This window comes from Equus przewalskii, chromosome 14, assembly GCF_037783145.1.
Source record: "Equus przewalskii isolate Varuska chromosome 14, EquPr2, whole genome shotgun sequence".
Lineage (NCBI taxonomy): Eukaryota > Metazoa > Chordata > Mammalia > Perissodactyla > Equidae > Equus > Equus przewalskii.
Genome location: NC_091844.1, coordinates 48560512 through 48579970, shown reverse-complemented (window position 1 = coordinate 48579970; position 19459 = coordinate 48560512). Strand labels below are relative to the sequence as shown.

The 19459-nt window shown below is 36.2% G+C and overlaps 1 protein-coding gene across 44 annotated transcripts in view; it reads right to left on the bottom strand.

Annotated features, from left to right (window-relative positions):
• Positions 1-19459, bottom strand: part of NRXN1 (neurexin 1) — a 1068408-nt gene that overhangs the window by 566128 nt on the left and 482821 nt on the right. For 24 of the 44 annotated variants that reach the window (XM_070573958.1, XM_070573943.1, XM_070573962.1 and 21 more), the window contains 3 exons: positions 11703-12086; positions 4751-4954; positions 2167-2193 (listed from right to left, as the gene is read on the bottom strand). In XM_070573958.1, the coding sequence (XP_070430059.1) occupies positions 2167-2193; positions 4751-4954; positions 11703-12086 (615 nt within the window). The remainder of the gene's footprint in view (positions 1-2166; positions 2194-4750; positions 4955-11702; positions 12087-19459) is intronic. The other 20 variants (XM_070573944.1, XM_070573931.1, XM_070573950.1 and 17 more) reach the window with 1 other exon arrangement.

Sequence of the window (19459 nt, the reverse complement as noted above, 5' to 3'; positions counted from 1 at the left end):
TTTTTATTGGGTAGGGAATGCACTTCAGGTGGAAATCTCTGCTTACTTAAGCACTGTGAGTCAGATTTGTATTATTTGATACATAAATTCCTCCTTCTCCTCAAGGTTGAGTAATAACATGAATTCTTGATGGAACTTGGGGTTCTTGCTACATCTGCCCACTATCCCCTAAATAAAACAAAGGCAAAAGGAAATGAAAATGTTACCTGTTCTTTCCAGTGACTGCTGTCAAGTTAAGGCATTGGCAGTCCTGTCCGAGGTGTGCACTGAAAGCTCACAATCATTCATTTAATTCAAGTAACTTAAATGTAACACATACTCCTTAAAAAGGGAAAAACTCCACTAGCCAGCAAAAACCCTTGTCCTCAAAGGTATTATTCTGTGGAATATCCAGAAAAAAACACTATGCTTAATATCAGAATCTCATAAGATAAGCCAAATGAAAAGAAGCGTCTAGCAAGGTCATTAGCTGATAAACATATATTTCAAAAAACCATTGATATACCTAGAGAATACAGAATCAATCACATTTGATTTGGTTAATTCCCATCAAATACTAGAGTTTATTTTGTACATTTAAAAATCCATTTTTTATTGTCTGTTTAATATAAATAAAATAAAAATAGTACACAAAGCAGAAGTCTAGAGAAGAATATCTTCCTTGCATGGATTTTCTAAGACTCAGGAAAAATCAAGAACATTTATTGCTGCATTAAGGCACAAGTCTGGCTTTGGGAAAGTATTCTGTGGGTTGCCACTTTGCCTGCATCTATTCCCAAGAGCAGAAAGCAAACTGAACCATGGTATTAGATTTGCAAAACCTATGCTCCTTTTCAGAAAGTGTGGAAAAGATGGGGCTTGAGAGGAGATGATGTGCATTTGAAAATTCCCCTTGTGCGAGAGCTTTGGGAGATTACTTCAGGAGCTATTATGTTTAAAATAAGTTTTTATGCCTTGTATGATAGTTTATCAATTTGATTTTCATAATTCATGATTCAGTGACCTTTTTGTTGCTACAACTGAAAAGACATTTTTATGCTACTTTAAAATGAACATTAAAATATTTGAAGACAAATCTGAGTTATAAGAAGCATGGTGTTCAAAACAGTAAGTATTTCATTAGATAAAGCTTCTTGTTTTTGTAAGTTTAAGACCACCATTTTGTTCCTCAGAGGATGACTCATTCCCATTTGGAAATACAGCCAATGGTTTTGGGAATAGAACTCATCAACTCACATTCATCATTTTTCAAGGATATAGAAAAATGTTTTACTGACTATGACAATGAGAGATTAGAAGCTTGTTAGAACCATTTTATTTAAATAACTAACAACTGTGTTATCATTGGAGGAGATTCGTTAATGTGGTCAGCAAAACCTGGAAAAGAAAAACCTAAATATTTATGTAAAGAAATAAAATAGGTTTACTTTTAAGATAATGCTAAAACTCAAAATAAAATCACAGTCCTTATATCCTTTCGAATTCTCTAGCCTACAATTGAATAAAACTCAGTCCATGCATCTTTTCTGACTCATCATTTGGCATGCATATCACAGATTTGAAGGGTTTTGGTTATTTTTGCAGATATATGATTAGGATGTAAAAATTCATCATGTAAACACTCATAACGAACAAGAAGAGACTCTCTAGACAAGTAATTTCTGTATATATATATAATTTGGAGAAACATATTTTCCTATGTAAAACTTTGGTTGAATTTAGAAAGGTTTAATAGTAACTCTCAAAACGAAAGGAACTAATTTTTTTTTTTCTATATTTGAGTTAAGAGATAAAAACAGAAAGTGAAGGAAATAAGACTCATAGTATTCTCTCCTAATTTGGTCACGAAGAGAGCTACTGGAGTCTAAGATGTGGCAAAATACAAAGGCTACTTGCCTTATCCAAAGGTCTATAGAGGTGTTTGCACTTTCTGTTGCAAAATATGTGTCACCTCTTTTCTCACTTACAGGTAGGAACTGCAGTGGGAAAGTCTTCTACTGGACAGATTTCAAAATGAATTTTTACAACCCAGATGATGGACTGGTATACTTCAAAAGTGAATTCATGAGTTTCATAAACACCTCTCTCTTGCTCTCTTTTTTTTTCTTGACTAGCTTACATCATAATGGAGGAATAACATTTTAAAAATTTTGAATAGGCACTTACTGGAATTACAGTTAATCCTGATACAATCTAGATGGGGAAGAATAGATGAAAAATGAAAATTTATCCTTCAAGGTAATAGCTGCAGACATCCAATAAAATCACAGTCCACCCTTCCGGGGACAGACACATGCAAATATGGCCACTCCATATCATTTATTCTTTACATACTTCTAAAACCCAGATTCACTGTTATAACACTTCACCATTGTAAACAACAAGAGGGTTAAAGAAAAATGGCCAATTCAAACAAAGCTACATGGTGACAAATCTAAGTGAAATAAAGAATTGTTAACTGTCAAAGATGCTTGGCTTAGACTGGTTGCAACTTTCTCCCCATCTGTGAAAGAACATATCATTGTTTTCAGCATAATTAAAAAGTGCTCCGTCACAATGGGGTACAGTGCAAACTCAGCTAGGCTCAGACATCTTGGACCTCCAAAATCTAATATCCCACAAAGGCCAACAGAATCCTTTAAAATTATGGTGGTCAAATTGAGAGTAAGTTGAAATTATTCTCATCTCACCCTAATGTTTTTATTTATTTATTTTTTATTTGCTTGGGCAAAAAAGGTAAGAACCAGATGTTGGCTGGATTCCATGCCTTGTATTAATTGGAGGAGGAAAAAAACAATTGTATGTTTTCTTTAGAAACTCTAGTGGTTAAGGATTAGTGCTAGTCTTCAGAGCTCACAAGCCCATGCCTCTCTTAGGAGCTAACAATGCTATCTCGATGTAATAAGTGTCATGGTTAACATTGCTATTGATTTTCCTTTTCTTATACCTGCTTCTTAACAGAAAAGCAGGTTCTCTAAGAACAGAATGTCTGATCTGGATAATACAGACTGTGATTATAAGGGCTATCTTTAAAGGACTATGTGGGATGTTTTATATTTATTTTATGTATAGATAAATATTTGTTGGTTTTGGTTGTTAGTATTTAACGCCTTTGGGGAACACGAAAAATATAAACCTAGATTCTGTTTCCACATAGCTGAGTTTGTCATGTGTCGTCAACCGCATCAGAAAAGTGGTTGCAAACAGCCAAGGACCAGCACCTACACAACTCTTTCCACAGAATGCTTTGCTGTTAGAATAATTCCCATGTGTGTTTCTGCTTTGGCTACCAGCCCCTTCACTGCCCTAGGCAATTTATCTCATTGGCTTGTAGTAACCTATCCTTGTCACCAGAGGGAACTCTAACAGAACAGTCAAGGAGAGTGCTGTGTGTTCTTCAGTAATCTTTAAAAAACACCGTTATTGTTTAACTTAATTTAACTAATATTAATTGAACGTTATGGTATTAAATAAGCTATCAGTTAAATAATTTATATTTTATGATCTACCATTCTGCCCAGCACAATTGAAAATGTAGGCAGGGTTTCCACAAAGGCCTTACTTCATTACATTTTATTACTCTTTTTATAAATCTAGGTAGATTCAAATTTTATTTTCTCTCTCTATTTATTCACTTGTGTGTGTGTGTGTTTAGCGCTTCAAGGAAATACAGTAAAACCTCATTAATTTGTACTCCTTTTGGACTTAATAATAATATTGAAACTTATTGGGCAGAACATTTATAATTCTTTATTTGATATGAACAGAGATCACCTGGGAAAAATTAAACAGATAAACGAGTTGTGCAAGGCCTAGTTCAGGAAGAAAACTGATTTCAAGTGCTATACTATACATTGATGGTACAACTTGCATGAAACAAAGTGCTAAATATGGATAATTCTTATCCACCCATTAAAATCAGCCTAGTAAGAACTTTCCTCAACAAGATTTCTCCAGTTCTTAATTTGTGTTTTTGAATGTAATTGAAAACAAAACTGCTTAAAATTTTTTTAGTTTACAATTCAGACTTTTTCTTAATTCAGCCTGGCTTTCCCCCACATTTTATCCAGCTTGTTGAGGTTTTACTGTAGTGACGCTTTCTTAACGCTACAATTAAGCAGGAAAGCATTATTTTTCTGTAGAAGAGCCTGTGTTTTTAGTGTTCTCATGGCTGTTTGCTAAGGGCCGCAGACTTTGGGCATTGAAGGGTTGTGGATTGCTGTCTGATAGCAAAATATCACCACACAGTATTTCCAAACAGAAAAGATGAGATACCACAAAGGTGACTATTCAAAGGAGAAGCCCAAGAAGTAAATGCACTGTTGGTCTAGATCGCAATTAGAAATTTGATATTTTGTGCAGATGTTATCCAAGTAAAGTAGATGGATTTTTATTTATCTAAAAAGACATCATCTATAACCAATCAGAATGTCAGTAAATATAACAAAAAGAAATTCAGTTTGAGGCATCTTTGAGCCTCATCATTTATCTTTTCAATTAACCTCATTGATACATATGGCTTCCCTTTTAAGAACCCTCAGTGGTAGAAATCACAAAACAGTAAATTATGTTAAACAAAATAAAAACAATAAAAAGATGTCCCCAAAACCTAAATTAATTTCAATGATGGAAATGAGACCATCAAGTGTTTTAACTTTCCATGGCAAACAGGCTACTTAATAAATGTTTGCAGGCAAAACTGAACAAAAGGTGGAAAGTGTTAGTTCAATGGGGGAAGGCGAGTTGTTACCTAGATTGACCGTCAGTTTCACACGCCCTGCGTCCAGTTCCAGGCGGAGGGTGTCTGCAGAGTCTCTAGAGGTGGTTGCCATGAGAATGCCATATGCACGTTGGGATCGGAACCGTAAGGACACATCCTCAGCCTCTGTGTGCATCACCACTGGGAGCTGGATTTTCATAAACATGCTCCCATCATAGCTCAGAACCGTTGCCTCTATAGATGGGAAATGAATGTAAAAGTTCTCACTTAGTTTAGTGCATTTATACTTTGAAAAGGAAAAGCATGACATTAAAGTCTTCCCGTTAGAACACAAGACTACAAACTCAGCTCATCTTCTTCAGAAATGAGCCATTTCTTTTTAAGCCAGAAAAAGAAGTCACAGTAAAGAGAACTTCCTCTGTGAAGTATCCGCCAAAATAAAGTACAAAAGCAGAGATGGCTGCATTTCCTTTTTTTGTTCCCATAGCACTTTCTACCTATAGCACTAATCATGTTGGATTATCAATATTTATTTATGTGTGTCCCTTCCTAAGAGCAGAGATCCTATTATTTTGTGTAGCCACAGTGTGAGCCTGGTTTGAAGCACTAGCAACCATTTAATGCATGTTTATATATAGCCAGGCCACTGGCAGCTCTGTGAAATCAGCCTCGGCTCTGAATCCTTCATCAGCAAAATGACAGGGTGCTACCACAGGATCTCTAAAGCCTTTGCTCGCCCTAAAAGCCCATGATTCTAAGAGAAGTTACTATTATCAACTTTTTTGTAATTTCTGCCCTAATAGAATCAAAAAAAGAAAAAGAAAAATATATGGCTCATATACAGGAACCAGATCAACACTTTACCAAAGGTGATATTCAATAAGAGAAGAAAATTCATATTACCAAACAACATGTGATGTTTCTTCTGAGTCACTATGTTTGACAAGGTAATTTTTAGTTACACAAACTAGAACTTCATTTTCAGGTTTATTTACAGGTAAAGGGTAACTTAAAATATTATCTGTAAGCACCACCCTGGTGTTCTGAAAATATTAAGCTATCACAAAAAAGTCAATAGCTTTATGTACTTTGGTAATATTGAATAAGGATGAGGTGGGAGTGAAGAGATGGTGTGTGCTACTAAAGTGGATTGCTTTAACAGAGAAGATCCTTAATATCGTGTTAAACATATAAACAAGCGAATAGCAAAAGACATTGACCACAACCTGACTGCTTTAAGAAATAGTCAGCACCCTTTAATGTTAAACACCATATGGTGGTGGAAGATTGCAAAACAAGTATGACTCATTTTGCTTTCTCATTGGTTCTGATAACACAGAATATCACTTAATAAAAGAAACACTACCTGGAATGAAAATAAACTAGGAAATTCTCATTATTAAGACTATATTCTGGAGTTATGGTTTTGCAAGTTTATCTTTCAAAAGTCAGGAGAATCAAGTATTGCTTCTAACAGACTTTAATCATTAGTTGTGGTCATCACGGGATGGAAGGCACATCCAGAACCGATAAGCACTGAGGGTTCAAGGTCTCTCTCCTTGACAGTCTTCTCTTTTCCATTTACCTCTTTACTTAAGGAATGGTGGTCAACTCACACGTTCACTTCTCCCAATATTTATCAACAGCCCTGACTTCTCTCCTTAGCTCCATCTTCAATCTATCACTCATTGACTATTTAACATCTCTGGTTTGAATACAATAGGCACCTCCAAAATGAGCAAACTCAACATGCTTCTTCTCCAGTGTTCTCCATCTCAGTAAATGGTATAATCCCATTGCTCAGACCTTAACCTTTCTGATTTCACTCTTAACCTCTCTGTCATGTCCAAACTATTTGCAAGTCCACGAGTCTTGTAGGCTCTAAATTCCAATCCATTTCCTGAATTGACAGCTTCTTACCGTTACTGCTAAAGTCCCTCAGACTCTGCTCCCATCACTCACCTAGAACACTACAATAGCTCTCTCAATGGTCTCCCTATTTCTACTCTGTGTTTTTACACACAGCAGCCAGGGTAACTTTTGAAGAAGTCAATCAGATTATATCTCTTCATTGCTTCAAGGATGTTCCTGCACCCCCTACCAATAGTCTCCCACTGCAGTTAGAATAAAATCTGTACTCCTTTTCTACCTATAAGCTTCTGTGTGATCTGCCCCAGCCCGTCTCTCTGGCCTCAGCTTTCAGCATCTCCCTCCCTTGTTTAGCAAACTCCAGCCACACTGATTTCATCTCTTACTCAAGTATTTGTGCCTGTAGATCCCTCTGTCTTTAAAAGTTTCACCCCAGATCCTTATATGGCTGGTTCCTCCAGCATTCAGGTCTTCAGTCAAAAGTTACCTGGAGAGGCCTGTATCAATCACTCTTTTAACCCCCCGCCAGTTATTCTATATCTACTTACCATTTCGTTTTTTATCAATTACCATTTCTTATCTGTTTACATGCTATCATCTGTCTTTACCCTTTAGAATGTAAGTGTCATGAGAGCAGGGGTTGGGCTCTCATATTCATTCCTGTATCGGCAGCTGAGTGCCCCCAAAACCAGGCACACAGTAGGGCCTCAATAAATACTTATTGAATTATTGATTGCACTTGATACTGAAGATATACAAAAGAGCTTATTTCAATTTGGATATCAAGCTTACATAAATGCGCACTGAAGAAATTATTTGCCTATTCTAAGTGGAATCTAATTTTGATAATGTACGTGAACAAAATGCTTCCTAAAGTCTACTTTAAAGGCCATAATCATGCCACAAAAGACAGAATAGGGAAAGAGTCCATTTATTAAAATAGGGGTCCTGTGGCTAGCATTGACCCAAACACCGAGAAAATAAAATATGATCCTTTTTTTTTTCTTATTTTTTTTTATTTTTTATTTTTTTTAAAGATTTTATTTTTTCCTTTTTCTCCCCAAAGCCCCCCGGTACATAGTTGTGTATTCTTAGTTGTGGGTTCCTCTAGTTGTGGCATGTGGGACGCTGCCTCAGCGTGGTCTGACGAGCAGTGCCATGCCCGTGCCCAGGATTCGGAGTAATGCCATGCCCGTGCCCAGGATTCGAACCGACGAAACACTGGGTCACCTGCAGCGGAGCGCGCGAACGTAACCACTCGGCCACGGGGCCAGCCCCCTAAAATATGATCCTTTTAAAATACAGTGGTTCTACATAATACCACATCTTTTTTCAATTAGATAAGAGGTTTCCCAAAAGAAAATCTAGTAGTAGTTTATTCAAAAAATAATTAACGATTGTTAAATTTTGGTGAACTATAGAAAAAATGCATTTCTTGTATAATCTAAAAGAAATTGGATCTTTACTATTTCTTTTCCTAAACTATAGTCAATCATTGTCCATATTCATATAGCAATAAATAGCTGAATAAAAGTTTAAAAGTCATTATCAATTGTTCAGTTACTTTGGTATCATACAGATAAAAGTTCCAAAATGGTATTAGTTTTCCTCTTCTATTTATTTAGGCTGTAAATCCAGTCTCTATTATTCAGTAATCATATTTTAAAATGATCTCATATTCTTCCATGAAATGCAGCTTAATTTGATTGAAAACTAAGTAGGGGGAACATCCTTTTAGAAACACAGATAACTGACAATGGGTCATAAATATAGTATGAAATACAATCTAAAGCAGAAAAACAATCAGGACCATTGGCCTTTAACCTTCTTCAAAAAGCTGCAGGAACAAAATAACATCATAAAGTAATAAAATTAGAGTGCCCCTGAGTGCCATTTTAAAGAATTCTCAATGTGAAAATAATTTATTGATAAACGACAAATGAACATCTAAATGACTCCGCATAATTAGAGCCAATGTTTAATTAGACAAGAAATGAAAAGTGCACAAGGTTGTACTCTAGAGTTGCCAAACAAATGGTAAACAACAGTCTGACATTTGAAGGTTATGCTATTTGGCAGGATCCTTTAACGTTAGTAAAATTATTTTACCACTTAGAAGGCAAAAGCGTCCTTTAAAAGGTTAATTCCAATACAATACTTCCCAGTTGGGGAGAAAGTTTCATCTTTGTCTCCTGTATCTCCTTCCCCCTTGTCATTAAGTTTGATAAATTTGCTTTTCTATATTATTCCTTCTTGCAGTCTAAAGTGTACACCTGTGCTCAGTTTTGCCGAAAGGCAGTCCCATATTGTGATCACCGATGAAAATCAGACAGGGAGCCAAATTATATTACTCTGACATCTGCCCCTCCATCTGCTAGCGTTTTAACAAACAAGTATAAAGTAGACCTTTGATTATACCATACACATATAAACGAAAATAATTTCTATAGGACCAAGTCTCCACAAATTCCCAGTTTTATTAAAAATAAAGCAGAAGGGAAGGGGCTGAATTTAATTTACATTCAAATGAACATTATTTCTGTATTACTCTTCCTTATGGGATCAATACATGTAAAACAAAATACTATTTTCCTATTTGCCTAAGTCAGCAAATATTCTGGTCTTTCTTTGAAACTTCTTTGCTTACTTAATGCTCAATGAAGATTTCCCATAATGTGATTGCAGTATCATGCCCCATGCTGCGTGGTCCAAGGACTTGAACATGCTTTTTAATTACTTTGAATAATTATCTTTATAAATTATCAATTATTGCTCAATAATAGTAAAACAGAAACTTTATTAGTGCCTTTTATTTTGTTTAATTTCAAAAGGTGTCAGTCAACCTTTACACGATCAACAGCCTTATGAACTCAGAGTGTATCTGGAGAAGAACCACAGTCAAAGCCCTTCCTTTTGACTTGAAAACCCCGAGGGTTGGCTGGGCACGGTCTTGTGTTGAGTGAACTGGGGCAGAGCTGGGAACTGGAAGAAAGCCAAATTTTGTGGTATTGAGCATGACAAGCATCCCACACCACCCTTGTTCTCAGGAGATACCATAATGTGAGCAAGAAAATTAATTCTGAAAGGCAAAGACTTCTCACAATACACTGAGTAGTGCAGGGAAAAAACCACACAAAAATGACCATTTTCTGCTCAATACACAACCAACCTGGAGACAAAGAAATCTGCAGAAATTTCCAGCCACCTGTCAGATAAAATTATATGCCAAATCTCAGTGATGAAGTTTGTTATTAAAGTCTCATTTGCAAATCTACATATGCTTCCCACCCCTCCTTCTAATTATTGTAATATATAAATATTCCCATTCCCTCACTCTGGCTCAGGAAGCTCTACAATTTCTATCTTTATTTCTGCCATATGTAGTAGGAGAGTATTGCCACAAGGTGGTACACCATGCATATTTAACTGAAGGCTCTTATCATTCGTGTGACAGTACAGTTAGACTCTTTCCTAGTTTCACTTAAGCAGGAGACATCAGAATAACTGGTGGCTCTCTGAATGATTAAAATGAAAAAAAATCTTAAATCACTCTAGCCTGCTCATCTCACATTATGCCTAACTGTAATCTATCTTGCAAACGTTGTCACTTTTTTGTTGTTATTGTCGGCTTCCTTTAGCAATTTCTAAAGACCAAACTATACAAACAAATAAACTGAAATTAGAAGGAAAAATGAGAAGAGGAAATTTACAGAGAGCATACACCTTACAAATGGAACTATGCAGAAACAGCTAACCTCTAATGACAATTCACAGGAATTGCAATTAGGTACTAGGAGTATGAATGAATCTATGTGACTAAAATGCTTACCCATCTATTGACCTATCTAATTATATAACACAGAACTGATAATATTTTGTTAGGTAATTTAAGATCATTATTAGATTATTAAATTATTATCAATTTTTATATTAATGTTAAAATAGAACTGATAAGCTGATAAGCCTCCTTATTAAGATAAAGAACAAAGTGACATTTCAACTTTGGATTTTAGAAAATCACCACTTCTTCTCTAGGAAGTGATAGTTTAAATGAATTAAACTATTTCAGAAATTAAGGGGAGAAAAAAGACTAAATGTACATGGCTTAAAAAATAGATGCCAAGTACTTTCAGGCTAAATGTCTAATACAGCAATGTTATTTGGAGCATGAGAGGAGAATAGCACAACTCATCAATAATTTTTCATATTGATCTTTCTTCCATTGTTGGAAATGACTGGCAATGGGTGTGGTGACTACAGCATTAATCTGAAACTCTTAGGGCGATGGAAGGACACGCTTAGACCTATTCATTCAGCTGTTTCTTCCTTTGGTCTGGTCTGTAGATGAACGGTGGCAGCTGTCACCCTTCACCGTTCCTTCAACCTTTATGTTTCTAATGGGAGAAGAAAAGAAAAAAATACTGTAGCTTTGCCTCCTAATAGAGAAGGAAAGAGAGGCACCCGCTCAGTCAACAGGCACACTAACCCTTAATATCAAACAGGTAAGTGAATCTTCTACGATCAGTTAGGTCCTAGGCAAAGGTAAGTGTCTTTGAAACCAGCATGCGCTTCTGAAAATGTGGTGGAACTTAGACGACTTAAAGTCAGCTTACTCTTCAAATGTCATCCTTGGGTAACATGACTGAAGCGAAACGACATTGCTAACCTTAGCATCACGCAATGGTGTCAGGGAAGTTGCAACTTACAGCTTAGCTTGCAACAAATGCTATTTTTTGCCATAGATATCAGAACTGGGTGCCATAAATAGATCTAATTCATGCTTTCTTTACTTTCTATTGTCCTGAAATTAAAAACTGAGCAAAAGAAAGAGTTATTGTCTATTATACATGTTAGGCCCATACCCAGGAGGATACAAAAGACCTAAATATTTATTCCTGCTGTGTACTTAAAAAGCTGTGTCTTCCCAGACTCAGGCCCTTTGAAAATCATTAGGGCTCATCAGTCACCATGTCAAGTGTGGCTACTCGGCTTGCAGAGAGTTTATTTCAGCAGATTACACATTATGTTTTGATGGTCAGTTTAAGGGTTGAGGTCAACATTTAATACACTTTTCTTCTCAGAGGAGTCAGCTGCTTGGATTTTGGAAACCTACCTCTCTCGCAGGATCTGCCAAGATAGCCTGTTCCAGAACAATCACAGACATATCTGTTCCACCCATCCCTGCACATGCCATTGTTTTTGCAAGGGTTGCTAAGGCACGGTTTTGCTGTTTCCCTTGAGCAAGAGGGCTTCACTCCAGCAGTACTTTGAACTTCAGCCATTTGCCGGATATCTTTGCTCTGGCCGTCAATGAACAAATCTCTGATGCAGCCCACGTAGCCGTAGTTGAGCAGAGCAGTCCACACCTCGGTGGGGAAGACAAGCCCAGCCTTATTCTCCGGCAAGCCCCCCAGGTACAATTCATCATCCAGGTCCAGAATTTCACTCTCACCAGGAGCAGTGTAGGGTGTGCGCAGTGTGTTGACAGAAATGGTACCTGTTGCAAAGACAAGAGAACACACAGGTCATTACAGAGTGCAACATGTTCTAAATATCACCCTTTCTCTCCTATTTTTCTTTCTATTCCTGCTAAATATCACCCTTTCTCTCCTATTTTTCTTTCTAGTCCTGCTATCTCGTACTTCCCAGTGGAATGAAGAAAAATGATCAAAGTGTACAACGAACATAGGGTCTTTGTCAGCTGCTATCAGGGAGAGAAGGAAGGAAGGAAAGAAGAAAAGAAGGAAGAAAAGAAAGAGAAATTAGCATTCTATATCACTCAGGAATAAAGTCAGACTCTCTTTGGTTAGTGTCCATTTTCAATCCTGGTATGCATCTGCAAACCAAGAAAGGTTGTGTGCCCCCACCTTTAACTGACTGGATTGGTTTTATTGAAAAAAATAGTTTGACAGATTATTTATGTCAAAATGTGACTTCATCACTCTTAGCTGTATGAATCTATTGATTAACCTCTATGGTCTCAGTTTACTCATCCATAATATGGGCATAATAATGTGACCTACCTCATATGGTTGCTCTGAGTGTTAAATAAAATAATACTAGTAAAGCGTCTGGTTTATAATAAACACCGCATAAATATTGTGTATCATAATTCATCACAAGAATCAAGTTAAATTGGCTGTTTACTTTTCCATTTAACCCAAACTTGTTACTTATCTAAATTGACAAGATTTTGTTTTTTCCCTCACTCCAAATGTATGGGGAAAATAATTCTATTAGTTTATAAATATACAGGAACCCTGGCACTAAGCATAGGATGAAAAAGAAAACATTCACATGGGATTATTTTAGGATCAGAGAAAAAATATTTGTGGAATCCATTAAAAGAAGAGAAAATGAAGCCTGGCCCCATGGCCTAGTGGTTAAGTTCAGTGTGCTCTGTTTTGGTGGTGGCCTGGGTTCAGTTCCCGGGCACGGACTTACACTGCTCTGTTAGTGGCCATCCTGTGCCAGTGGTCTATATACTGAAAAATAGAGGAAGATTGGCATGGTTGTTAGCTCAGCGCAAATCTTTCTCATTAAAAAAAAACGGGGGGGGGGGCAGCCTGGTGGCACAGAGGTTAAGTTCGCACATTCTGCTTCAGCAGCCTGGGGTTCACTGGTTTGGATCCCAGGCGTGGACCTATGCACCACTTGTCAAGCCATTCTGTGGTAGGTGTCCCACATATAAAATAGAGGAAGATGGGAACAGATGTTGGCTCAGGGCCAATCTTCCTCAGCAAAAAGAGGAGGATTGGTGGCAGATGTTAGCTCAGGGCTAATCTTCCTCCAAAAAAAAAAAAAAAAGAGGAGAAAATCAAAGACAGAAGGCAGTTTCCTGAACAAAATTTCATCCTGTATGACCAGATTACTCGAAATTCCACCAATATTCTCTCTCCAGAAACATCTTAGTAAAAATGCAAATATGATGCCTGAAAAGGACACCACATTGACCAGATTATTCCAGATTTATTTTTCAGGTCAAGCTCTTAAAGCAGAATAGAGTCTAAAGAGAGAAAACAGAATAGAAAATATCTGATGCCATGCCAGCCTCTGACATAGAGCCTCAGAGATTTAGGGCACAGACACAATTAAGGCATGAAGACAGAGGACAGGGTACAGAGGTAGGGACAGAAAGGGGAAGTGTAGTGAGTGTAGAGGGTGGGCAGGAAGATGCATTGTGGTTCTTGCACAGAATTCCTAGGGTCTGCCTCAAGTAGAAATATGGCCTGTGAAGAACGTGAGATGCGCATCTAAGGACTTGGGGCTGGTAGTCTCTGCACTGTGGGCAGGAGCATTCCAAATGCCAGAAGAAGGGGCACTCCTCAATGGGGTGGAGAAATGGGATCTGTATTTGAGAGGGAGAAGGGCATGGAAGCCACTGACAGAGACCACGCAGGCAGCCAAGTCATCAAGAGGACATTTGTCTCTCTAGACTTCCACAGAAAGAAATGGAAAAAGCTCCCAGGGGAGAAACACTCCAAGGCATTGTTATTTTGGCCTTCCAAAGAGGGGAGTATAATAGGCATTTCAGAAGGAGGCAGCAAAAAGAGAAAAACGACAAAGTACTCATTTTTACTCTTCACACTTGTGCAAGTGTCTAGAAGAAAACTCATTTAGGAACATATAGGTACCAGAAAATCCTACTTGGAAAAAAACATAAAAAAAGACATTTTGGGGATGAAATATATAATTTTGAGAGAGAATGGTGACACTTTTCTCTTCTAAATAGAACTTCATTACATGCATTTTCAACTGTCCAAATGCTCTAAGAAGTGAGTTAACAGATAATCCCTATCCTCTGCAGCCATTAATGTAACTGAGAAAATGATCAGAAAGAGTGGGTACTAATGAGAAATGGAAGGGTGGACATTTAAAAAAACATATGTGGGAAGCAGAGTTGCATGCAACGAACATAGTGACTTATGTTTTTAAGATAAAAAGGAGACAGATGCCACACCGTTTTCCAAGTAGTTCAAGAAGACTCCCTGGAAATGGATAAATAATATTGAGAGAGAATTGGTAGGAGACACACAACAAGTGAACAATGACAAAGTTTTACAAGAGTAGGCATATGTTTTCAAAAATACGTAATTTTTTCCTAGATGCCTTTTTATTCATAGAACAAGCTTGATTCAGTTCAGGGGGGAAAAAGATACTTGGAAAAATTGCATTGTCCTTATTCATGATGTTATAATTCTGACTGTAAGAGGATGCTTTGAAGATTCCTGAGATGAGGGAATTTCATGGCTTGCATAACACCTTACTCTCTCTGTCTCCTCCATGTAGTTTCCATAGATCAGGACGCTCTATAGTTTCCATATTCAGTGTGTCTACACTCTCAGTGGCAAAACCACGGCCAGGTATTTCAGACAATCATCAATGAACCGTTTGTCTGACAATGAGAATGGAGTAACTTGGACTCTTAATGTTTTCACCTATGTTAGTGCCTGCTTTAAACAGAATATTGTGAGAAAGCTCAGGTATGTTTTTATGAATGTGTTTGTTGTGGCCAGAGTAAGATATTCACTATAACTGTGATTAGACTAGACTTTTCTGATCATGACACCTAAAATTAATCCGAACTTTTCATATACAGTCATGCATCGCATAATGATGTTTTCAGTCAATGACAGATAGCATATACAATGGTGGGGCCCATAAGATTAGTACCATATAGCCTAGATGTGTAGTAGGCTATACCATCCAGGTTTGTGTAAGTACACTCTATGAGGTTCACACAAGGGCGAAATCACCTAACGATGCAATTTTCAGAATGAGTCCCTGGCATTAAGCAATGCATGACTGCAGTTTACTTACAGCCCAGTGCACACATACTTATAGACACACATACACATATTGAAACAAAAACTCAACAGAAAAATATTTAACTCTATTACCTCTGAGGCACTCTGATATTTTTTCTTATATAATTTTAGCAATACAAGTGCTAGACATGATCCACCAAATGGATTTTGGAACAAATTAACAGATTGCAACCCACACTTCAAAAAACACTGATTGAGAGTTTAATATAATACAGAATAGGGATGTTTTCCCCATAGATACTTATTATCTTTTTGAGGGACAATTTTAGAGTTCTCATCTGAATAAGAAAGAGTGAAAGATGGGAGAGAAAGCAGAAGGAATATAATTCTAACTTCAACTCAAATACAACCCAAGAGGAACTGGAACTTCAACCCTGATTCAAGGTAAGGAGCCACAGCAAGCATATGCATGTGTCAGATATCATTCATTGGAATTTTCTGCAAACAAACATAATAGAATGAAACAAACATTACTGAAAATCAACTACTGTTTTCTCTATCTGCTTTGCCAATCCATATGCACTTATATTTTAGAAAATCTTTGTAGAAGAGATGGCAAAAATTTAATTTAAGTGGGAATGTTAATTATTTTTATAGTCTTAAAACTCACAGAGTAAAAACGTTATTTGAAATAATAATTAAATTTTATTACTGAGCTAAATCCAAACAGATATTTATACTTTAGCCTACACATGTGCAAATGTCCTGAAATGCACACACTTCTGATAAGGGATTTGAATCCCCAATTCCTTAATAATTTTATTATTGATATGAATCAAAGGACATTTTCACCCAAGCAAAAGACTCATCTCAAAAGCACTGAATTCATTTAAACCAATTTAACACATACATATGAGCACAGTGAAATTTCAATACTAAGGTTCCCAAGTGCCTATTTCATTATAATTGAGTTCTAAAGGCAGTGGTTACCAAGAAAACATGAAATGAATATTTAAACTTGTTCACCGATAATTAAAGACAATTGAGTAGTTGTCACAGCTCTATAAATCAATAGAAAATGAGAATTTTCCAAAGGCTGAGGCATAATCACATGTAACTAAATTTTTAAGGGAAAACAAAAATCTGGGTATATTATTGGTTTATCCCTCTACTTTTTTCCTAGAACTACAAATATTGATATGTTCTCTTTGGAATAGCTTGATTATTTCATACATGCTACCTTCTTCCACTATAATTACATTTGAAGTTTCTGGTAAATTAAACAAATATTTTATGTAAACATTGCTATATTTGAGCTGTTAAAATTTATAAATGATAGTCATATTTGGGGACTTATTTGGATTAGTGTTTCATGCTTCAATATTTAAGAATCTAAAGCACCCTGCTGTGTTATTTTACTTTTAAAGAAATGAAATTTCAGCTGAAAAACAAATGTATTTGTGTACGTATGACTTTCGAATTTTCACGGAGAAATCACACTAGTTTATATTAACATTTAAACGTGGTTGTTTTCATGGCATACGCAAAAGATAAAACAAACGTGATAAATAGACAAGGCAATATTTATTTAAGAATATTCATGAGCATAAATAATAAATTCACGTTTTATATAAAAATATATGTGAAAGAGGAAAAACTGTTGAAAACAGTTCTTAGTTATAAAAATGGAAATCAACTTTACATTTTGGTCTGGTATTTATAACCTGTTAGTTTCCACTCTCTCTTTCATCCAATTTTCCTTGGCTATTCTACTTCTGGGAGATTAGCTTACAAGGTGAGAAGAAATATGGAGTGAAGGTGAGATTTAAAATAAGTTAATTTGACTTCAAGTTTTCAATTACTGCAAAAGTTTAAACGACTGGAAATGAGGGGGTAGAAAATAGCATGCCCTAATGGGAAATGCTTTGACCTGGTCAAAGGAAACCTATTTTCAAATTCTAGCTTTGCAATTAACTAGCTGGCGAGCTTAGCCAAATAACGGATTCATTAGGCCATAATGTGGCTCTTATGCAAAATAAAAGAATTGACTGCATTGTCACTAAGGTTCCTTTTTGAGTAAAAATTATTGAAATTACTGCTTAAAACAATTTTTTAGTTAAACATCAATTTTATCTATCCATAATTCTGCTTCATCTCTCATTGCAAAAGAGAATCAGTTTCTACAAACTTAGAAATTTTCTTGTCAAATTCATATTTTACTAACAATTTCAAACTCAGTAAAAAGGCATACTATAAGTGATAAAAGCAGAGTGAAACATTGATTTGGTATGATGCAAAATGCAAAATATATAATTCCCATAAAATATATAGTAAAAAAAATAAACTATAATACTAACAATGGGAGTTTTGGAGGAGTGAGATTACGAATGGATAGTTTTTCTTTCCTTCTTTTCTTCCTTTCTTTTTCTTCCTTCCTTTCTTTCTAATTTTCTGTGTCTTTGTAAAAAAGCAATGTCATGTACTAGGTTTATAATAGGAACTAAACAACCTTTATTTGAAAACAAAACAAAAATACAATCTCAATATTCTGGTTTTCTGCTTATTACTACGTATTTTCTGCTTACTTGGATTCACCGGAGAGCCAGAAATTTCAGGAATCAAACCAATATGTAAAGAAATAAATCTTGGAGAAAATTTTAAAACTGTGATAATATGTGGTGAGAGGCAAGAGTGAGGGGAAAAGGGCACTTCCTGTACTGTAGATAAGCATGTAAATGGAAACAGCCTGTTAGTAAAATAACCTGTCATCACCTTTCAAAACTAAAAATGCAATTAACCCAGCCATTCCAGTTCTTAGCATCTACCCTACAGAAATTCTGACCAATATGCCAAAAGATATAATATGAAGACTTTCTTTATAAATTAGTTTACAACAGCAAAATTTTTAAAACAGGAAAAAGTTAAATGTTCATCAATAGAGGAATGACTAAGTAAACATCAGTGTTTAAACTAGGAGATATATGATGCCACTACAACGAACGGCATAGACAAAATTCCCAGTAGATTTTTTGTCACCCAATAATTGGTGAAGAATGATCTTGTTTATGTAAAAAAGAAGCTCCACATTATTTTATATGTGTTAATATGTTTATACATATATTGAAGCATAGGAAAATACCTGGCAATTTGTCAACATCAAATTATTTTGCCCATTACCTACAGCGGAGGGAGTGAATTGGTGAGAGAAGTGTGTGGCAAATGGAAAATCTTCACTTACGTACGTTTTGAATTGCCTGAACATTTTCACCAGTAGCACATATTCGTATGTTACATACATGTCATGTATTAAGCACATGCACATATACACGCTCATAGCAACATGTGTATACATAAGAATTTTAAAACTAGGGGCTGGCCCAGTGGTGTAGTGGTTAAGTTCACGCACTCTGCTTTGGTGGCGTGGGGTTCTTGGGTTCTGCTTGTTAAGCCACACTGTGGCGGCGTCCCACATACAAAATAGAGGAAGATTGGCAATGGATGTTAGCTCAGGGCCAATCTTCCTCACCAAGAAAAAAAAATCATACGCAATGCTGGGAAGTAAATACCAATTAAGTGACATATTTTGCAGTGATTAAAATATTATTTTTCAGAAGTTCCACAGATTTCCACTCAGCAACCCACAGCGAGGGTTACTGTTGATGGATGTGGTCAAGTAACTGCCTATTTCCAGAGGGTGCAACTGACAGCATAGTCCACGGTCTGCCCCTTAGTCTGGTAGGCCCAGAAAGGAGATTTGGTAGATTTATCAAGCCCACAAGACTGATGTATAACATAAGAATGCCAAGTTATTAATTCTCTATGAGAAATTATCATAGGATATGGAATGCTTGTATGTAGCTTCTCCAATATGGGATGCCAATTTATTATAATCTAAATGTTCATTTATTCATTTATGATGGGAAATTTAATTGTTACAGAAACTTGAATACTTATATCTATATAACTGGTCTACGTCACTCCTCTACTGCAAACTAACAAGCAGAGCTAAATCTTAATCAAAAGAGTGGGGAAAATGAATTCTGAACAAGGAGAGTACATGAGGAAAGGCAATGTGTAGTAATATTAGCCTATGATGGTGTGA